Genomic DNA, 19,164 nt, shown 5'->3' with positions numbered 1-19,164 from the left:
GACCTGGGCATGCTCCCTCGGCCTCCCTGTCTGGCTGGCTTGTTAGCATAGAGAGAGACTTAGAAAAATTTTCAGGAGGTGCAGCCAATGAACCCCCACGGGACTGCTCTTCCCCTCGCGCAGGGAGTTGACTGAGGGCCTTCCTTTCCTCGGGAAACATTTTCAGAAGGGATAGGTAGTGACTGGAACCCCACTGAGGACAGCTGCCTGCCAGGCCTCCCTGCCCCCTCCTCAGAAGGGGAAATTTCAGGGTGCGCATCCAGGGACCTGGCCCCACACAGGACTGCAGCCGGGTGAGGGGAACGCCCCCTGACCCAGGACTTCCTGGCCATGATCCCGACCTCAGGAGGGAGAATCTAAAAACCAGGCACCAGGTGGAAACAGGACCAAGCCCAGGACACCACCTCATTACCTGCAACGTCTCAAGGGAGTCCCTGGGAGCGGAGGGGACCGCCGGGCGCTGGCCAGCCCATCCGCGCAGTTCCTGGATGTCGCTCTCCTCTATATCGCTCTCCTCGACACTGCCACCAGTCTCCTGGAACTCAGCCTTGCTTTTCAACAGTTGGATCCCATCCCACGCCCGCACAGCCGAGCTCCGGGGACGACATAAAAACAGCCACCAGGTGGCGCAGTTCAGTCAGCGCGACCTGGATGAAACGACCCACCAGGACGCAGCTTGCGTGGGTAGGTCTCACCCAAATGATGTATCTCGACCCACAGCAGCCGAGAAGGAGCCTGATGGGCCCAGGGCACCATCCGCGTAAATCCCGGGGGCGCCCAGGCTGCTCTCAGCTTCCAGAGCACCATTGAGACGTTTTCAGCGATGCTCCCGGTGACTAATCCCTCTCTGAAGCTGGCCCGCCACGCCTCCCTGGCCATGTCAGCTCAGTCTTCCCGCTCCCAAGAGGGCTTAAAAATATTTTTGAGAAGCATATGTAGCCACGCAGCCCAGCACAGGAAGGCGGCTGGGCCCAGGACACCCTCCCCGGTGGCCCATCGCCCAGCAGGCTGCTGCCTTCCTTTAGAGGAAGACTTGGAAACAATGTCCTGTGGCATATGTGATGACTAGGGGCCTACATGTCACCGCGGCTGGGCCTGGAACTCGCTCCCTGGGCCTCCCTGGATGGCTAGGGCTGCTTGCCCCATTCAGAGGGGGAAGGGGAGTGCATTCACCCTCTGGGTGGCCCTGAGCTCCACAAAAGGACATAGAAACTTCTCGGGAGGGGCTCCCAATGACTGGGACCCAAGAGTGACAGCACCTGAGCCCACGGCATCCTTCATGGGTTTACTTGCCCAGCACAAGCCATTCAGTGACTTCCTTTTGGATGGGGATGTGGCCGTGTTTTCAGGGGGCACCGCCAGGTGGGTCCAATAAGAGGGCCCGTGCGGAAGCTCAGCCTGGCCCTGGGCACTCTCCTCCCCACAAGTCTCTCTGGCTGGCCTGCCCTTGTCTCCATCACCAGATACAGAAGTCTGCAGGGGCCAATCCAACAATCAGGCACCATGGGGACTACAAGGGGGCCCGGGGCAACCTCCGTGAGTCTCCTTGGCCAGCCAGGATGGTGCCCAACTTTGGAGGAGGGTTTGCACGTTTTCAGGAGATCCCATGGACTACCAGGTGAAAGGTGTAAACCCTAGGGTGCGCTGCCTGGCCAGTGTCCTCCTTACCACCAGAGGATACTTACAAGCAAATTTGGTGGGCACATCCTAAGATGGGACCCTACAGAGGGGTCCAGACCACCTTGCCTAGCTTTGCTGCCTTCCCTTTCTGGAGGGAAACTTTAAAAAAAAGAGGGGGGAGTATTTATTTGAGAGAGAACAAGAGCGAGCACAAGTGGGGGACAGGACAGAGGGAGAAGCAGACTCCCCACTGAGCAGGAAGCCTGACATGGGGCTCAATCCCAGGAGGCTGGGATCATGACTTAAGCTAAAGGCAGACGCTTAACCTGAGCCACCCCAGCGCCCCAGAGGGAAGCTTTAGATGAAGTTTCTGAGAGGTGCATCCAGTGACTGGGCCCCATGTAGAATGGCAACTAGCCTGGGGCTCCCTCCCTGGGTCTCCCTGGTCCATCTCTTTAAGGGGAGACTTAGAGAAAATTTCAAGATGCACATCCAGCACCCAGGCCCCATCTGGAACATTACCTAGGCCTGTAGTGCCCTCCCCAGCGGTCCCTAGCTGCCCAGGTTCATCCTGCCACCCCAAGAGGGACTTACAGATTTTTTTCTGGAGGGGCATCTGACAACCAGGGAAGCACGCATCCCAGGGGTCAGCCTGGGATGCCCTCCTGGCCTCCTCACACCTTCAAGGGACTTGCCTAAGTCTGTCCTGACCAAGGGGGAAGTGACTCACTTTCGAGTCTAAATCACCAGTTTCATTTCAAAGTGTCCTTTCTCCATAACAGACCCCAGAGCAAACCAGGGCATGCCAGACTCTACCTGTCTCCTGGGAGCCCAGCAGCTCTAGCCCACCTGTCCAAGGCCTCACTTTGGAACCTGGCTCCTGTCCCAGCCCTTTACCAGGACCTCCTGGATTCCTTGCCCTCAGGGCCTGGATTCCCCAAGGCCAGGACCGGAAGGCTCCGGGGTACATCTGCTTCTCAGATGTAGAGAATGTCTACATTCTCATGCAGAGTGTGAAACGTACTCATACACTGAGTATGCATACGTATACTCGATGTAACCCATGCAGGCCCACCCTTGGTAGCTTCTAGAGACAGCTGCGCCGCAGCCTGAGTGGAGGAAGGAGTGAAGGAGGAGTGGAAGACATGGCAGATGAAGCGGGTGTGGATGGTGCAGTCTGGGGTGTCTCCCCTGCAAGGCCTCAGAGCAAGAGTCAGATAGTGCCTGCTGACCTTCCTAGGCCATCAATGCATTCCCCCTCACCCCCTGCTCCAGAAACAAGCAAAACCCCACTCAGTCACACCCTGACCCAAGTCTTGGTAGTGGCATTTTAATGGCTTTTGTTAGTGGCAGCAGCAGCAGGAGGAAGAGCGCGCGAGTTTGCCTGCCCCCAGCCTGTCTAGCCGAGCTCCTTCCACTGCACCAAGGCCAGGAAGGTGCGGATCTCCATGGGCTGCAGCGTGATGGCAGCGGGGTCCAGCCGAGGGGGAGAGGGCTGGGGCGCGGGGCCTGGGGAGGTGCGAGAGAGAAGTGAGGGCTGCAGACCTCCTCTGCCTCACCCCTCCTCCTGCTCCTTCCCCGCGGCCTCCACAGAGCCATACACCCTCAAATCTGTACCCAGGGCCTTAGTCCCAGACCCATTTTAAACGGTCTCCCAGGCCCTGAATGCCATCCCCGATGTCAAGCCATCTCCCTTCCACCCTCAAGCCCTACCTGAAGACCATCATGCCAGCCCCAGGGGTGAATGGGCATAGCCCTCACCCCAGAACTAGACACCCTGGGAATCCCACCCCAGACCCTCCAGAGCCACTGCTAGTTGGGACATTCCCACACCTCCCACACAGCCCCCAGCTCCCAGGACAGGCCCCCACCTGTGGCTGGTGTCCACTTGAGCCTGGAGGCCCCAGCCCGGAGCTGGTTGGCCGCCAGCGTGGTCTCCTGTAGGTCTGTGATGGTGAAGGCGGAGAACAGGTCCTGTAGGCAGTGGATGGGCCCGGCTCAGTGGGGACAGAGCAGGGTTTCCCCTCTCCCTGCTCTCTCTGCCTCTGTCTTGTCTCCTTCCCACTTCTGCCTTACTCACCTTCAAATCCACGGTCACCGGGGAGCTCAAGTTGCCAGAGCCCTCCCCTACAGCGAACTGGTGTTCCAAGCGCAGCAGCAGCGATGTCCTGTCCCAGCGGGCCAGCGTGAGCAGATGTACGGAGGGAGGCAGCTCCCGGCGGAGCCCTGAGAACTGCACAAAGGGGGTGGGGCGGAGGCGCGGCTAGGAGGCGGGGCTCTGACTCAAGGGGCGTGATTTCGTGGGGGTTAAGCCAGTGAGAGGATGGGACAGACCCAGGGAAGGGTGGTGCCAGGCTAGGGCCTGGCCCGAGCCCGGAAGGGGGCCGAAGGGATCTGGCCTGAGACCCCCCCGAGATAGGGCGGGGATGACGCTCAGAGGGTGGGGCAAGGCAGGATGGGGCGGGGATGGGGGCGGGACCGTGGGTGGGGAAGGAAAAGGCGGAGAGGGTGGGGCCCAGTGAGCCCGCGGGAGGGGAGAGAGCTAAGGCTGTGCCAAGACCCAGACGTGGTGCGATGGGACTCAGCAATCGGGGGGCTGTAGGGCGACGGGGCTGAGGTAAGGGGGTGGGAGCAGTTTATGGCTTCCCCAGAGCGAGATAGAGGCGGGCGGAGTGGGTACCCTCTAAGGCCAGGTTCCTTGGGGTCCTCCCTGGCGGCCCCAGCCCCCTCACCTGCTTGAGTGGGGCGACTCCCAGGTGGTAAGGGGCGCCGCCACCGGGGGCCAGCACCAGCTGCGGGGCCAGCAGCTCCTTCTCTGCCTGCAACCGGTGCCTGGTGGCAGCGGCCGAAACCTTGTCGAGCAGCACGAGATGGCGCCCTCGCACCCACAGCCCCAGCCCGCCCTCCAGCAGCGGCTCCCCTACGCCGCGTCCGTCGTCTTTCAGAAGCCTTCGGTGCACCTGGGGGGAGTGGTCAGGAGAGGATGAGAAGTCCCTCTGGCCGATTTCTGGGCCAGAAATTTGGGTAAGGGCTTATGGAAATTTCAAGAGAAACTTAAGAGTGAGAAGGACGGATGCGGAGAAAGGTCTAGTGGGGGTCCGCCGGCACAAGTGGTGACCCAGCCTTGCAAGGGACTAGCACAGACGGAGGTAAGGGTCTAACGGGATAGGGCAAGTGAGGGCCTGGAAGAGATGGGGAACTAGATGGGGACCGGACAAGAGCTTGGAGTGAACTTTTCACTTAGGAATGGAGGTGTCAGCTTAGTGGGGTGACACACGGAGGGGAGCAGCTAGCAGAGAACAGAGAGAAACCAGCAACCAGCTTTCAAGGTCCAGTGGGGGGGCCAGGGTGGGAACTGGCTGGGACAGGGCTCTGGCCACTCACCATGAGCTCTACAGAGCCATCCTTCAGGCTGCTGCCCCCCTGGGAGCGGTCAGTCAGCACGGTCAGCTGCGTCTTGCCATCCTGGGGGAAGGAGGGCGAGGGGAGAGTGAGGGGCCCACAGCCAGCCAGCCGTGGCCCCCAGGCAGTCACCACAGGGGATGGTGGAGACCACCAAGGACAGCTGAGAGATGCTAAGAATGAGGGTGACCCCCCACTATGTGGAGGGGGGCTAAGACATGGGGAGCAGGATGGGGGGTTACCCTGATGTAAATGCGGCTGTTGACTGGATAGTAGTTTCCAGCCACTGGCTCAGTCTGGTTCAGCTTCCAGGTCGGTCGATAATCCCGCCTGGGGAGGGGGAGGGTTTGGTCAAGGCTGGGGTCCAGCTCCCCTTCCCCGGTCTACCCATGCCTCACTTCCCCTTCATGCCCTCCTTCCCACATTCAGAGGATCAGCAGATGCCCCCACAAGCCTGGGCCCCCACACATCACAGACCACCCCGTTACCCGCAGTCACCCCACCTCCTCTCCAGGATCTCCCGGCCGTTGCTGTCTGTGTAGAAGAGTCCTTTCGTCTCCAGCACAGTGTCGAAGCGACTGATGACCTCCTTCCCCCAGCCGTCACTGGACCCGAGGGGATGGCAAGACTGTGAGCTTCCCCTATCCTGCTCTGCCCTTGCCCGTACCCCCGAAGTCCCCCTGGGTGCCACTCACCCCACAGGTATTGGTCCCACTGTCCACTCCAGCTCCAGGTGCCGCTGGCCTGGGTACAGGCGAACCACCTGGGAACACCAGGCTGAGAAGTTCTGGTGCACCTCCTGCACCAAGGGGGTCTGCGGGCACGTGGGGGGTGGGAGCAAGTCTGAGCCTGCACCTGCACACAGGCAAACCATGCGGATACCCACCCCTGCTGTCAACTCACAAGGGCTAACAGCCAGGTCAACCCCACTCACAAAATGGAAACCTGCCCCACCCCCTCGGTGCGATGTCCCCATTTCCTATGTCAGATGTTACCACCTAACTCTTGAGTGTGGCATGTACGCTCGCTGCCCACCATTACCCCGACTTCCCTCCTTAGAACAGAATTCTAGCTTGGCAAGTAGCTACCTGGAATAAAGACCGTATTTTCCAGTCTTCCCTGAGGCTAGCAATAGCTGGGTGACCACGGTTTGCTCAATGGAAAAGGACCAAAGAGGTGTGCGCCACGTCCCTTGCCTCTTTCCCTCTCCCACTGGCTCCAATGCCAATACGATAGCTGGACCTTGAGCAGCCATCTTGGGCCACGAGGTCGAAGCCGAATGTTGACGAGGGCAGACAATGAGACAGAAGAGGCCTGGATGACTCCGAAGTCACTCCCCCGGCCCTGGATGGCCCATCCAGACTTTCTGTTAGATGGAAAGAAATGTCTATCTTGTTTTAGGCACCACATTTTGGCAACGGTTACTGGAGGCAAAACTATACCCTAATGCAGCAACCCTCGTAGGCAGAAGTTCCCCTCAAGGGGAATCATGTCCAATGTGAATCCTGCCACCACCTGCCCCACCCCTACCCTAAGAGAAAACATCAACGAGAAGCCCCGAGAAACCCAAGGGGGACCCCCATTCCCAGCCAGCTGCACCCTGAGATATCCATCCTAAGTGAGAATCGCCCAGCCCCTATCCAAGTGTGAACGCTCGCACAGCCCCCTCAAATATAATCCCCTCCTACCACAGACCCTTGGTGAACCTTCCAGACGCTACACCTGCTTCTCCCCATTCCTGGACCCAGTGGAAACACCCCACTCCCAGTTTCAAAATCTAGTATAACCCTGACTCCCACAGTAGATGTGAAAGCCTTTGTACTTGCTCCCAAGGAATGACTGTTACTCAACCAGCCAAAAATACCAGCCCTGTGGGAAGATTCTCAATATTCCCCGCAGGTCCTAACCCTCTTATCTGATAGAGATACAAACCCACCCCGCCACCACCACCCCCCCGACCACCACCCCCAGGCTCCACACCTCCCCCACACCCACTCGTCATTCAAGGCCCCAGACCTTCACCACGCGCGTTTGAGCCCAGTGGCTCACGATCAACGGTTTCTGGCGGTCGGGTCTGAAGATGTAGGCGCCTGAGGCCTGGCTGCTGAGGCTGTTGCCTACGCTGGCGTTGTACCTGGGGCCGGGGCAGATGAGAGTCAGGTAAGTGACCCCCGCTCTACTCGTACCCCCCTCCCTGGCCTGATGGTCCCTCCCTCACCAGTAGAAGGCCTGGCGAACAGGCAGCAGGAGGTTCTGGTCCAGGTTCTCCAATTCCACCAAGAGTCCCGTGTCAGGGTCAAACCTAGCCCGGAGGTGCTGGGTAGAAAAGGGACAGCCAGAGGTTAATAAGCATCTCATCCAAGGGCAGCTTCTCCTTCCTGGGGCTCAGGAGGAAGCCCAGAAGCTCCCCGCCCCCTCCCCCCGGCCCTATTAACAAATCCTAACAGCTCTACCTTCCACCTCCTCCTCAATCTGACCACTTCTCACCATTTCCATGACCTTCTGTGACTAGTGCAGGGAACCCCTTCCAGGCTCCCTCCCCCAGTCAGTTCCCCCCACCACGGCCACCAGAGGGCGCCAATGACACCCAAAATACCATCGCAGCCGGTCCGCTTGGGCCCCTGGGCTGACTCGGGGCGGACTGGGGCATCTGATTAAGGGATCATAGTGCCACAACCCAGCGGACTTTTAGGGGCCAACAGAAATATGTAAATTTTAATTTTTTTTAGAATCAGAAGAAAATGTAAATGCAATAAAAATGAATATTTTATACTTGTCTTCTACAGCCACCTGCTCATGAAATACAATTGTCACCTTTTTATTTTTTCTGACCGAAAAAGAGACCCAAAAAGGCAAAAAAAAAAAAAAAAAAAAAAGAAATGCTAGAGCCCATTACAGTCTTCATGCAGCCCTGTTTCTGACGTGGCTCCTTCGAAGTAAAGCCCAAGTCTTGTCCCTCAAGTCCTGCAGAGTCTGACCTGTCACCCAATACCTGCCCCATTTAGCCTCAGGGGGTTCCTGGGACACTCCCCACCCTCCTGCCTGAGGCCTCTTGCTTCTGCTGCTCCCTGTCCGCCTGGATCCTTCTCCCCGCCACATGGCCACGTGGCTCCCTCCCTCGGGTCTCTGACCCATCTCATTTAATTCGCAAACCCCTACCACCGTCAGCCCTTACTTATCAGTCCAGTGTCACCCATAATTACACTGGGTCCTCACAGTCCCAGGAAAGGCCACTGAGGCTCAAAAGGAGGTGGTCACTACCAGAGGACACGTAATGGGGCACTGGTGACTAGACCATGAACCCAAGACCCACTGATCCAGAGTCCACGACACCTCAAATTTGTCACGGGGGAAGGGAGGGGCATTTGAAGGGAGTCTCACCTCATTCTGGATGGCCAAGTCACGCGACCAGGACTTCTGGGATCTGGGGTGGCGGTTGTGGGCGTGGAGGCTTCGGCCAGGCACCTGGGTTACTGAGTAGACGCTGAAGCCCAGGGCAGGCACTGAGGCCAAGAATAGCAGCTCCGAATTGTCTGAACTAGGATTTATCACCACCTTGGGTAAGGGAGGAGGGAAACTGAGTCAAGAGGCTGTGAGTCCACATACTGAGCTGTACCTAAAGGGCCATGTCAAACTTCAGGAGGGGAATGAGCCCCAGATGGGGAGAAGAAATACAGGTGTTGGCCAGGGAGGACGGAGTGTCAAATTCTGAGTTCAAGATTACAGAGAAGATTCATAAAGTGCGGGGAAAAAACACTTTGGGGTGCAGAGACTGTGGGAGAAGGGGATGTGAGGGGCCTTCCAGGACAAGGGAAATAAGCTAAAACTTTTTTTAAAAAATTCGGGGTGCCTGGCTGGATAAGTTGGTAGGGCAGGTCCCTCAGTCTCAGTGTTGTAAGTGGAACCCCACACTCGATGTGGAAATTACTGAAAAAAAATAAAATTTTTTATTTTTTTTAATTTTTTTATAATTTTTTTTAAAGATTTTATTTATTTATTTGACAGAGAGAAATCACAAGTAGATGGAGAGGCAGGCAGAGAGTTAAATTTTTTTAAAAGATTTTATTTATTTGACAGAGAGATCACAAGTAGGCACAGAGGCAAGCAGAGAGAGAGGGGGAAGCAGGTTCCCTGCTGAGCAGAGAGCCCAATGCGGGGCTCGATTCCGGGACCCTGAGATCATGACCTGAGCTGAAGGCAGAGGCTTAACCCACTGAGCCACCTAGGCCCCCCCAAAATAAAATATTTTTTAAAAATTCATGAGGAGAGGGGCGCCTGGGTGGCTCAGTGGGTTAAAGCCTCTGCCTTTGGCTCGGGTCATGGTCCCGGGGTTCTGGGATCGAGCCCCACATCAGGCTCTCTGTTCGGCGGGGAGCCTGCTTCCTCCCCTCTCTCTCTCTGCCTGCCTCTCTGCCTACTTGTGATCTCTGTCTGTCAAATAAACAAATAAAATCTTTAATTAAAAAAATAAATAAATAAAAATAAAAATTCATGAGGAGACATTAAAAGGGAGAGATTGCCTGAGAGGCAGGGCAGGGGGGTGAGGGGAATGCGGGGAGCGGATGTTTCCAAGAGCCCAGATGTTAAGGGGCAGCAAAAGAAAGTACTAGGCACAAGGTATTGATGGAGGGGAAGATATTAAAAAGAGTTACCCGAGAGAGAGGGCGGTGTCCATGGGAGGAGATACCCATGGAGGGATATGTTGCCATGGGATAGGATAAGGTAGGAGGGTGAAATCCCCAGGAGGAGGTGTACAACGCAGGCGGTACTCATGGCGGGGTGGTACTCATAGGAGAAATACTTGTTGAAAGGACTTACGTCGCTGGGCACAACTGTGCCATTCGGGTCCCTCACGTCGAAAAAGTGTTCGCTGACTGGCAGCCGCACCATCCAATCCACTTTCCGCCCCAAGGGGTTATAAATGATCACTTGGAACTGGTGCGGGAGGGCCAGATGGGGCATGGGTCACAGCAGGCCTTCTTGAAACCCACCCACCACACGCGGCCATGTCCCTGGGTGCTCCAAGACCCCATGGGGTGCTTTGGTCTCTCCTACCCCAGCTACACTGCCCCCCAGCAGGCCGATCCTCCCAATGAATTTCACAACCATCAGGTACCTCAAGAGACCCTCAGTCCGAGCCCCGCCTCCTCTTGGCCCCGCCCCCACTGTCCTCAGTTTCTAGTGCTGTCCCACCCACCTGCCTCCCTGCCCGCCCCTCCAGCCTGAGCCCGGCTCACGCTCTTCGAAGTCTGGCTGAGCGGACAGACACTGATGTTGAGGTTGCGGCAGTAAGTGAAGTCCTCCTTGGAGCCGCTGAGCCGCGCCAGCGCATTGCTCAGGAGAACCTGTGGGAGGGAGCATAAAGGTCTATGGGTCAGCTCTGGACTCCCACCCAGGTCTTCCCTCTGCCCCCTTCCGGACCCCCCCCCCCCGCCCTTGCCTGTCCCCGCCCATGAGTGCTTCTAGGCTCCACCCCATTTCTTGTCTCCGCCTCTCTCCTCCCAGGCCCCGCCCCATAAGGCAGCTTAGGCTCCACCCACTGCTTTGACCACGCCTCTTCCTGTCTCTGCCCTTTGATTCTACACCAGCCTCTCCCGAGTCCTACTCCTTCCCCGAACCCAGCCCGCGCACCTCGCAGGGCCCCCAGCCTGCCGCCAGCTGGCGCGCGTAGTCATTGGCCACGTGCTGCCGGGAGGTGCCGCTGACCGCGTCGTGATGCTGGAGCACCGCCATCGCCTCATCTGCAGGCAGACGGTAAACCGGGTGGGGTCTCCACGGGACTCTCAGTCCAGACCCCAAGGAGACGGGAAAGATCACGTGTGGGTGGCCGGGGTCTCGAGGAGCTTTATGAAAGGGCTCAATGGGGTTGCCAAGGGTCTGTGCCCAGCTTTGGACACACCCCCATCCCCTCATCGTCTCAACACCTACTGAGGGGTGCACTGTCTCCTGAGCCATAGGGTCCCACGTTGGCCGCTGGACCCGCCAGTGCCTCCAGCTGGTTGCACACCTGGGGACAGAGGGGCTGTATTAGGGCCCCGGCCCTGTTGGGATCCCCGGGCGCTCCTTGAGCCCAGGACCCACTCACCTGCAGAAAGTTGTAGCTGAGGCGCTCGTAGCGTTTGAGGGCCGGCCGGCTGGAAAAGTAGCCAGTCCAGAACTTGTAGGGGCCGTCGGCGTAGGGAAAGAAGTCATCCTGCTTTACAGACCTGCAGCGGCAGAGGCATTGAGAGCAGGGTCACGACCCAAAGGGCGGGCCAACCCCCCCAAGCTCCCATTTCCCCCAAATACCAGGTGAGGTTGGCCTTGTTCAGCTCCCGGAGGTAACAGGCGGGAGTGGAGTAGAGAACATGGACGCGGCTCCCGTTGGCCTGCTGCTGGGCGGAGGGGTCCGTGTGTGAGCCCTCGGGAGTCCGCACCTTCCCAGGGGGCCCACAGGTGTACACACACATCCTCACACACATGTGCGCACCTTCATCATGCGGTGGGTTCAGATTCTCTTAGTACACATTTTGAGTGCACACCAATGGCCCAGTGTGAGACTGGATTTGGGCAGCAGCTCAATATTACCACTATGGAAAGGATTTCACGGATGCAAGAATAAACCTGATTTTTTTTAAAGATTTTATTTATTTATCTGACAGAGAAAGAGCGAGGGCGTGAGAGAGGGAAGAAAAGCAGGGGGAAGTGGGAGAGGGAGAAGCAGGCTCCCCACTGAACAGGGAGCCCCACGCGGGGCCAATCCCAGAACCCTGGGATCATGACCTGAGCCGAAGGCAGACCCTTAACGACTGAGTCACCCAGGCACCCCTAAACCTGAAATTTTTACTAAACCTTTTTATCATTCCAATTTTATTTTTAAAATATTTGGCGGCGGCACCTGGGTGGCTCAGTTGGTGAAGCGTGGGACTCCTGATTTGGGCTCAGGTCATGATCTCAGGCTCATGAGATGGGCCCCGCCTAAGGCTTTGCAGTCAGCACAGAGTCTGAGATTCTCTCTCCTCCCTCTGTCCCTCCCCTGCTCGCCCCTCTCTCTAAATAAATAAATAAAGGGGCGCCTGGATGGCTCAATGGGTTAAGCCTCTGCTTTCGGCTCAGGTCATGATTTTAGGGTCCTGGGATCAAGCCCCACGTCGGGTTCTCTGCTCAGCGGGGAGCCTGCTTCCCCCTCTCTCTGCCTGCCTCTCTGCCTAATTGTGATCTGTCTGTCAAATAAATAAATAAAATCTTTTTAAAAATTTTTTTGATGGAAAAACTAATGACATTATAGGGCTGCAGTCATCATTTCTCACCACTGCCACATTATTGCTCAACGACACCACTGTTAGAATGAACAGGGTCCTTCAACTGCGGGAGATGAAGGAACAAGAAGGTGAACTCCTCCCTGAAGAAAAAGATGTTTGTTCTGCTCGTGTCATGAAGCCAGTGCCTGGTACACTGTAGGTGCTCACTAAACACTTGAGTGAAGGAAGGGAAGTGAATAGGACTACATGCCTTTATGTACAGCCACAGGCCTGCCCCTGCACACACAAGTCACATACACAGTTACACACACACACACACACAGGATTCGCTCTACAACCAACCACTTGCTTCTTCAATATGCTCAGGATTTCAGGCACAATCTAGAAGCAGAGCCCAGCCCCACTCTCCTGGAATCCACAGCCAAGTGGAGGAGAGATACTGAATGGACAATTTGTTACTATCAGCCCGGATGTGACCTTGTAGGTTTCTGTGGGGACTGTGTGCACAGAGGAAAAGGCAAGAGCTCCACCTGCGTTTGGTGAAGGCTTCCTGGAGGAGGAAACATTGCAGCTTGCATGTTAAAGGAGAAGCAGAAGGTGTTTGGCCCCAAATAACAGTCATAAGCAAACGCCGTAATACTGACTATTGATCTGGCCCTGTTCTATAGATCTGTGTAAACGAACTCATTAAACCCCAACAGCCTTATCAAGTGGGAGCCACCATTGTGCCCATTTTCTAGATTGGAAAATTAAGGCGGAGTGCTGAAGATTTCTCAGGGTCACAGAGCCACTAAGTGGCAAGCTACAGACTTGAAGTATGGGACTGTACTTCCAACAGAATGCAGTAGGCAAAGGAGCTGTCGGGGCAGGAGAAAACCTGTGGCAGCTCGGGACCATGGTATTCACAGAAGAAAGTGCTCAAGGTGTCCAGGGCTCCTCCAGGTCACGGGGAGGACTGGGAAATGTCTTTGGGAAGGCCTTGGTGATGTCCCTGAGGGTGTTTTGGGTGAAACAGCGGTGCCGGGGTAAGTGGACGGTGAGGATGTGGAGACCGCCAGCAGACAGCCCGGAGGATGGAACTGAAGGGAAGGACATTTCAGATTTGAGAGGCCCAAGGATGTCTGAGTCCTGGTGCCCAGAACCTGTAGGTTACAGGGCAAAGGGAAATTAAGGTGGCAAATGGAATTCAGGTTCCTGACCAGCTGACCTTAAAACAGCTTATCCTGGATGATCTGCAGGGCCGATGTAATCACAAGTCTTTAAAAGTGGAGGTGCCTGGGTGGCTCAGTGGGTTAAAGCCTCTGCCTTCGGCTCGGGTTGTGGTCCCAGGGTCCTGGGATCGAGCCCCACATCGGGCTCTCTGCTCGGTGGGGAGCCTGCTTCCTCCTCTCTCTCTGCCTGCCTCTCTGCCTACTTGTGATCTCTCTGTCAAATAAATAGATAAATTGGGACGCCTGGGTGGCTCAGTTGGTTAAGCAGCTGCCTTCGGCTCAGGTCATGATCTCAGCGTCCTGGGATCAAGTCCCACATCGGGCTCCTTGCTCGGCGGGGAGCCTGCTTCTCCCTCTGCCTCTGCCTGCCTCTCTGTCTGCCTGTGCTCGCTCTCTCTCCCTCTCTCTCTGACAAATAAATAAATAAAATCTTTAAATAAATAAATAAATAGATAGATAGATAAATTAAGTCTTGAAAAGTGGAAGAGAAGGTGCGCCTGGGTGGCTCAGTCAGGTAAGCGTCCAATCCTTGATTTCCGCTCAGGTCATGATCTCAGCAACTTGAGATGGAGCCCCGCATCTGGCTCGTGCTTATTAGTGAGGAGTCTGCTTGAGATTCTCTCTCTCCCTCTGCCCCTCCTCGTGCTGGCCTGCACACTCTCTCTCTCTCTCCAAATAAATAATTTTTTTTTTTTTTAAGAAAAACAGAAGAGGAAAGACGGGGTGAAGGAGATGTGATGACAGCCTCAGACAGAGAGCTGCTGCATGGCTGGCCAGCAAGACAGGGACAGGGAGGCGTGAGTCAAGGAATGCAGAAGGCTTCTAGAAGTTGGACACGGCAAGGACATTTTCCCCAAGAGCCTCAGGAAGGAACCCAGCCCTGCTGACATCTTGATTTTTAACCCACTGATAACTGTGTCCGACTTCTGGCCTATAAAACCACAAGATGATATATTTCTGTTGTTTCCAGCCACTACATTTGTTGGTCATTTGTTAGAGTAGCAAGAGAAAACTAAGAGAGCATGCCCTGGGATGCATGTGACCCAAAGGCCAAGGGTCCAAGCACACTCATTCCACGAGCTGGCACTCCTACCTGGGCGTTGACCAGCTGGATGAGCCGGTCAAGGTTCTTGAACCACATGTTGGCATTCTCATACTGGAAGTCTGAGCCCATGGTCATTATGGTGTGATTGGTGCGGTAGTACTGGCCCTGTAGCGGGGATGGAGAATTCCTCAGGTCGGGGTGTCCTGGACCACCCCTGTGACCACACCGTCTTGGTACATCCAAGCCTGCAGTGCTCAGCCGGTTGAGCATCTGACCCTTGGTTTTGGCTCAGGTCATGATCTCAGGGTCCTGAGATCGAGCCCCTCATTGGGCTCCACACTCAGCTGGGAGTCGGCTTGAGGATTCTCTCTCCCTCTCTCTCTGCCCCTCCCCCTGCACCGTCGAGCTCTCTCGCTCTCTCTCTCTCTAAGATAAATAAGTCTTGGGATGCCTGGGTGGCTCAGTCAGTTAGGCGTCTGCCTTCAGTTCAGGTCATGATCCCAGGGTCCTGGGATCGGGCCCTGCACTGGGTTCCCTGCTCAGCGGGGAGTCTGCTTCTCCCTCTCCCTCTCCCCCTCCACCCCTGCTTGTGTGCACTCATGCTCTTGGTCTCTCTCTCTTGCTCCCAAATAAAATCTTTAACAAATAATAAGTAAACAAATTTTTAAAAAACAAGTGTGGGGGCACCTGGGTAGCTCAGTGGGTTAAGCCTCTGCCTTCAGCTCAGGTCATAGTCTCAGGGTTCTGGGATCGAGCCCCATGTCAGGTGCTCTGCTCAGCCGGGAACCTGCTTCCCTCTCTTTCTGCCTGCCTCTCTGCCTACTTGTGATCTCTCCCTCTCTCTGTGTCAAATAAATAAAATCTTTTAAAAAACAAGACAAACAAACAGAAAAAACCAAGTGTGGTGTACATAGAGGAGTGGAGGGGGGAGGGGAATTGGGTCACGGGGGAGCATAGGGACACACGTGAAAATAGCCTCACGCTGTTGAGTACTCTTCTGGGGCCCAGATGAAGGCACTGAGTCACTGTGCCATGCTGTCTTACGACCTTGGTGAGCATTTGGGGCAGCAAAGGGTGTCTGTAGTCTTCTAACCAGAAATGCACACAAATCTGGGAGGGGAGCCTGGCAACGGTGAATGGAACGATCCCTTCCTCCAAGGGCGATGAGGAGGTGTCAGGGAATGCCTGTGCCATGAAAGGGCCCAGTGCATCATGACCATGAGTCGCACGGGCTCTGCACAGTAGGCTTACCTGGGCAGTGGCCAACTGTAGGAAGTAATCGACCAACTCCTTCGCATTGTACTCGGGGCTGCGCGGGTCCTCCACAAAGGGCTTGTCAGCGCACAGCGTGTCCCAGCACAGTTTCTCGGGTGGGTTGTACATATTGGGGAGCACACCTGCATACCACACCGGGCTCAGCACCCTGGACCTGCCATGGGTTCAAAGCCTGCCCCGCCCCACCCAGGAGGGACCTCAGAATTTGCAGGGCCCCCTGCAAAGTGCAAACGCTGGGTTCTTGTTCATAAATTATTAAGAGTTTCAGGAAAAGGACAAGAGTATAAGAGCAAACCCAGGGCCCTCTGAGCATGCTCCCAGGTCCCATGCCCCTGGGGTCAGCCCTGCCCCCATGCCACCCCCTTACTGGTAAAGAGGTCAGCTGCTGGGGGCTTCAGGCTGGCGCTAGCCCGCCAAACCTGCTCCATCTCCTGCTTCTCCTTCCGCAGGCTCTTATCTTGATAATCCAGACGCCCGAAGAAGAAACCGTCAAAGCCCATCTGGAGGTGGGGAGGGATGAGGACTGGGATCAGAGGGCAGGAGAAGTGGGAGTCCAATCCTCTCCCCACCAACCGCCAGTCCCCTCGGCATGGCAGGCGAGGGTCAGAGCACAGTTAGAAAAAGCAGGTCTGAAACCAGAAAGGGTTTCAGCTCATTTTGAAGCCAGGGAAGGGTCCGGTGACACTGAGGAGGACTGGGCGGGGGGGGGGGGTGCGACGCTAGAACAAACCTCCACCTTCCCCAGCTCAGAAAGGGCCTGACCCAAGACTTTCCCCCTTAAGCAACCTGAGAATGGAAGGGATCAGAGAATGGAAAGGGGACGCCATCATGCCAAAGACTATGAAGCTTGTTGAAGAGCAGGGCAGGCCTCCACCTCCCACCTGGCTCCGGAGAGGACTGGGGATCATAGCAAATGGGGTGGGGCCAGAGCTCCAATGAGAGGCAGGTGTGGGACCTGGGAAGAGCCAGCTGGAGTGGGGTCAGCCTGGGCAGAGGCAGAGCGGAAAGGTGGGGGGAGCGGGGGAGGGGCTACTAATGGGATTCACAGCTCACCCAAGGGGCAGGGCCTCAAGTGGCCAGAGGGCCAGGGGCCAGGGCCTGGTCCAAGTGAGCTTGCAGGAAAAGGCGGGGCTTGAGTGGCCAAGGGAGGAGCTAGGAGCGAAGCTGGGCAATCACCTGTGCAAACAGCGAGGCCTGCTCCCGAGAGTGACCGAAGGGGTCAATGTGCCAGGCCACACGGGGGCGCCCATCTTTGCCAAACGTGTTTTCCAGGAAGCGCAACCCAAGTGTCATCTGGTCTATGATGGCTCCGTAGTGGGTGGCTGCCTCATCGTTCATCACCCAGCCACCGTTGGCAAACTCCAGGCGTCCTGTGCCAGGAAGGGCAAAATCTGTGGACTGTCAGGGCCAGGACTGGGGCCAGGGGTGGCAATACAGGGGATATGAAGGCCCGCCTGCAAACCCAGGCCGGGAAGGAGAAGAGGGGTCACTTCCAGGCCAGTGTAGCCAGATATGGAACAGAGGGCCCCCTGCGTGGCAGGCTTCCCTGAGGCTCCCCTGGAGGTGGGGCCCTGAGGGATGTATAGGAGTTCTACAGGTAAAGGGACATTCCAGACAGGCAGAGCCACATGCACATGCAGACTGCAGGGGACATGACAAAATCTCAAAAGCTGGAGGGTCAGAAACAGAAGCGAGCTGGGCTTCCTCTTTGCACTTCCTTCAGGCAGGCTCACCCTGGCGTACCAGCTCCCGCACAACTTCCTGTGTTGCATTTGTCTGCTGGTGCCACCAACGGGAGAAGAAGGCAATCTCCACATAGATGAATCGGCGGGTGGGCTCCACCAGCAGGGAAGAGATGACTGAGTCTAGAATGTACTGGACCCCCGCGTGCTGGACGTCGTTCTGGACTGTGGACACAGGGGTCAGGGACAAATGAGCCAAGGCGGGACATTCTTAGACACAGGAGCCCAAGCTGGGCAACGTCCCTCCTCCCAATGTCCAGGACCCACAAAGGATCTGAAGGCTCAAAGGGACCATGGGGGACCATGGGACCATTGCCCCAAGGGGAAGTCCCCCTGCTCTACTCACTGCCATAAAAGTACTGGTCCACAGTCTTGAGCCAGCCCACATCGTCATGCGTGTGGGCCACCAGGTGCACGTTGAGCATGTCCGGATGCACCACGGGGCATGTCTGCACAGGGACCCCAAATAACACACATCCTATCAGTTACACCGGGGTTAAGAAGCAGGCTGGGGTCGGGGGTGGGGTGGAGGCACAACATAGGTCTTGATCTAGAGGCGAGTGACCCAGAGAAACCCCGCGAGGCCGTTCCAGGGAGGAAGCCGCAGAGTTGGGCAAACAGATACAACTCCCACTTGACACGACCCCTTACGGCAGCTCTCATTCACACCCTGGGTTAATCGTAACAGTAGCAGCAAACGTTTATTAGGTATTTGCAAGTGGCAAGCAGCTGGGGGTGGGGGCAGTATTATCTCATTTTCAGCTGAGAGCACTGAGGATCAGAGTGGTTAGGGAACTTGGCCCCAAGTCACGGGGCCAGGAAGTCCGGGAGCCTGACTGGAACTCCAGGCAGGCTGACTTCAGGGTCCCAGCTCTCAAACCATCCCCCCGCCAACACATACACCCATCTGCCAAATGACACAGTTAAGTGCATGCATGCAAACTCCCGGCAAGCCCACTCACAGAAGGAAGGAAGCAGGTACGGAGAGCCCTGTTCTCGGACTCACACAGCCAGACCTTTCAGTGACGCAAAGCATGCCTTCAGACCACACTGTCATATTAACAACCATTCACTAGGCACCCACAGAACACACCCACCCACAGCCCCGGACCCTACTCGCGGGTCTTCGCTCCAGCTTCTGTACGCTTCCGCTCCCGGGCCGCGCTCACCTCGTATCCCGCGGCCCGAGCGCTGGGCGCCGCCACCAACAACAAAAAGAGGAAGGAGAGAGGCGGGAGCGGTGGCTGCAGAGCGCGGGAGCTCGTCTTGGGCCCTGCCGCGCCCCGGCCGCCACCGCCGGCGCGGACCCCCGAAGGCCGCGCGTCGGCGCCCATGGCTCCGCCGCCGCCGCCGCCGCCGCCGCCGCCGCAGCCACCACCTCCAGGGGCTTCCCGGGCCCTGCAAAGGCAGGGCAAACACCCCGCCCCCAGAACCCTATCTAGCCAATGGCTGCTGGCGGGGGCGGGGCCAGGGTGCCGCCCTGCGTGTCACGGAACGGAGCCCTCTGCTCTGGCTAGCCCCTGGGGACACTAGGAGTGTGGGGAGGCGTTGGGCGTGTCCACCCTTGGTTGCTGGTTTAGCCAGGGGAGCCCTTAATATCTCACCGCCTCCGAGTGACCCTTTGTCCC

General features: G+C 56.8%; 1 protein-coding gene across 1 annotated transcript; it reads right to left on the bottom strand.

Annotated features, from left to right (window-relative positions):
- Positions 1-2,934: 2,934 nt before the first annotated feature.
- Positions 2,935-18,871, bottom strand: MAN2B1 (mannosidase alpha class 2B member 1). The gene is made up of 24 exons (XM_044254126.1): positions 18,706-18,871; positions 17,883-17,985; positions 17,528-17,701; positions 16,971-17,164; positions 16,162-16,294; positions 15,771-15,916; positions 14,568-14,684; positions 11,311-11,393; positions 11,108-11,228; positions 10,951-11,029; positions 10,654-10,763; positions 10,260-10,367; positions 9,841-9,957; positions 8,404-8,577; positions 7,241-7,338; positions 7,039-7,156; positions 5,718-5,836; positions 5,526-5,627; positions 5,265-5,352; positions 5,005-5,085; positions 4,353-4,580; positions 3,701-3,853; positions 3,492-3,594; positions 2,935-3,129 (listed from the first exon to the last, which is right to left on the bottom strand). Exons 1-24 carry the CDS (start codon positions 18,868-18,870, stop codon positions 3,020-3,022), a joined length of 3,024 nt encoding a protein of 1,007 aa, XP_044110061.1. The 5' UTR covers position 18,871; the 3' UTR covers positions 2,935-3,019.
- Positions 18,872-19,164: the final 293 nt, after the last annotated feature.

Source organism: Neovison vison, chromosome 6 (assembly GCF_020171115.1).
Source record: "Neovison vison isolate M4711 chromosome 6, ASM_NN_V1, whole genome shotgun sequence".
Taxonomy (NCBI): domain Eukaryota; kingdom Metazoa; phylum Chordata; class Mammalia; order Carnivora; family Mustelidae; genus Neogale; species Neogale vison.
This window is presented reverse-complemented; position numbering and strand designations above follow the sequence as displayed.

Excerpts from the sequence above, each read along its gene's own strand:
- MAN2B1 (XM_044254126.1), bottom strand. The coding sequence starts at position 18,870 with ATGGGCGCCGACGCGCGGCCTTCGGGGGTCCGCGCCGGCGGTGGCGGC. Across the intron at positions 16,295-16,970 it reads AGGCCTCGCTGTTTGCACAG|ATGGGCTTTGACGGTTTCTT; the intron begins GTGATTGCCCAG and ends CCCCACCTCCAG. Across the intron at positions 14,685-15,770 it reads TACAGTTGGCCACTGCCCAG|GGCCAGTACTACCGCACCAA; the intron begins GTAAGCCTACTG and ends TCCCCGCTACAG.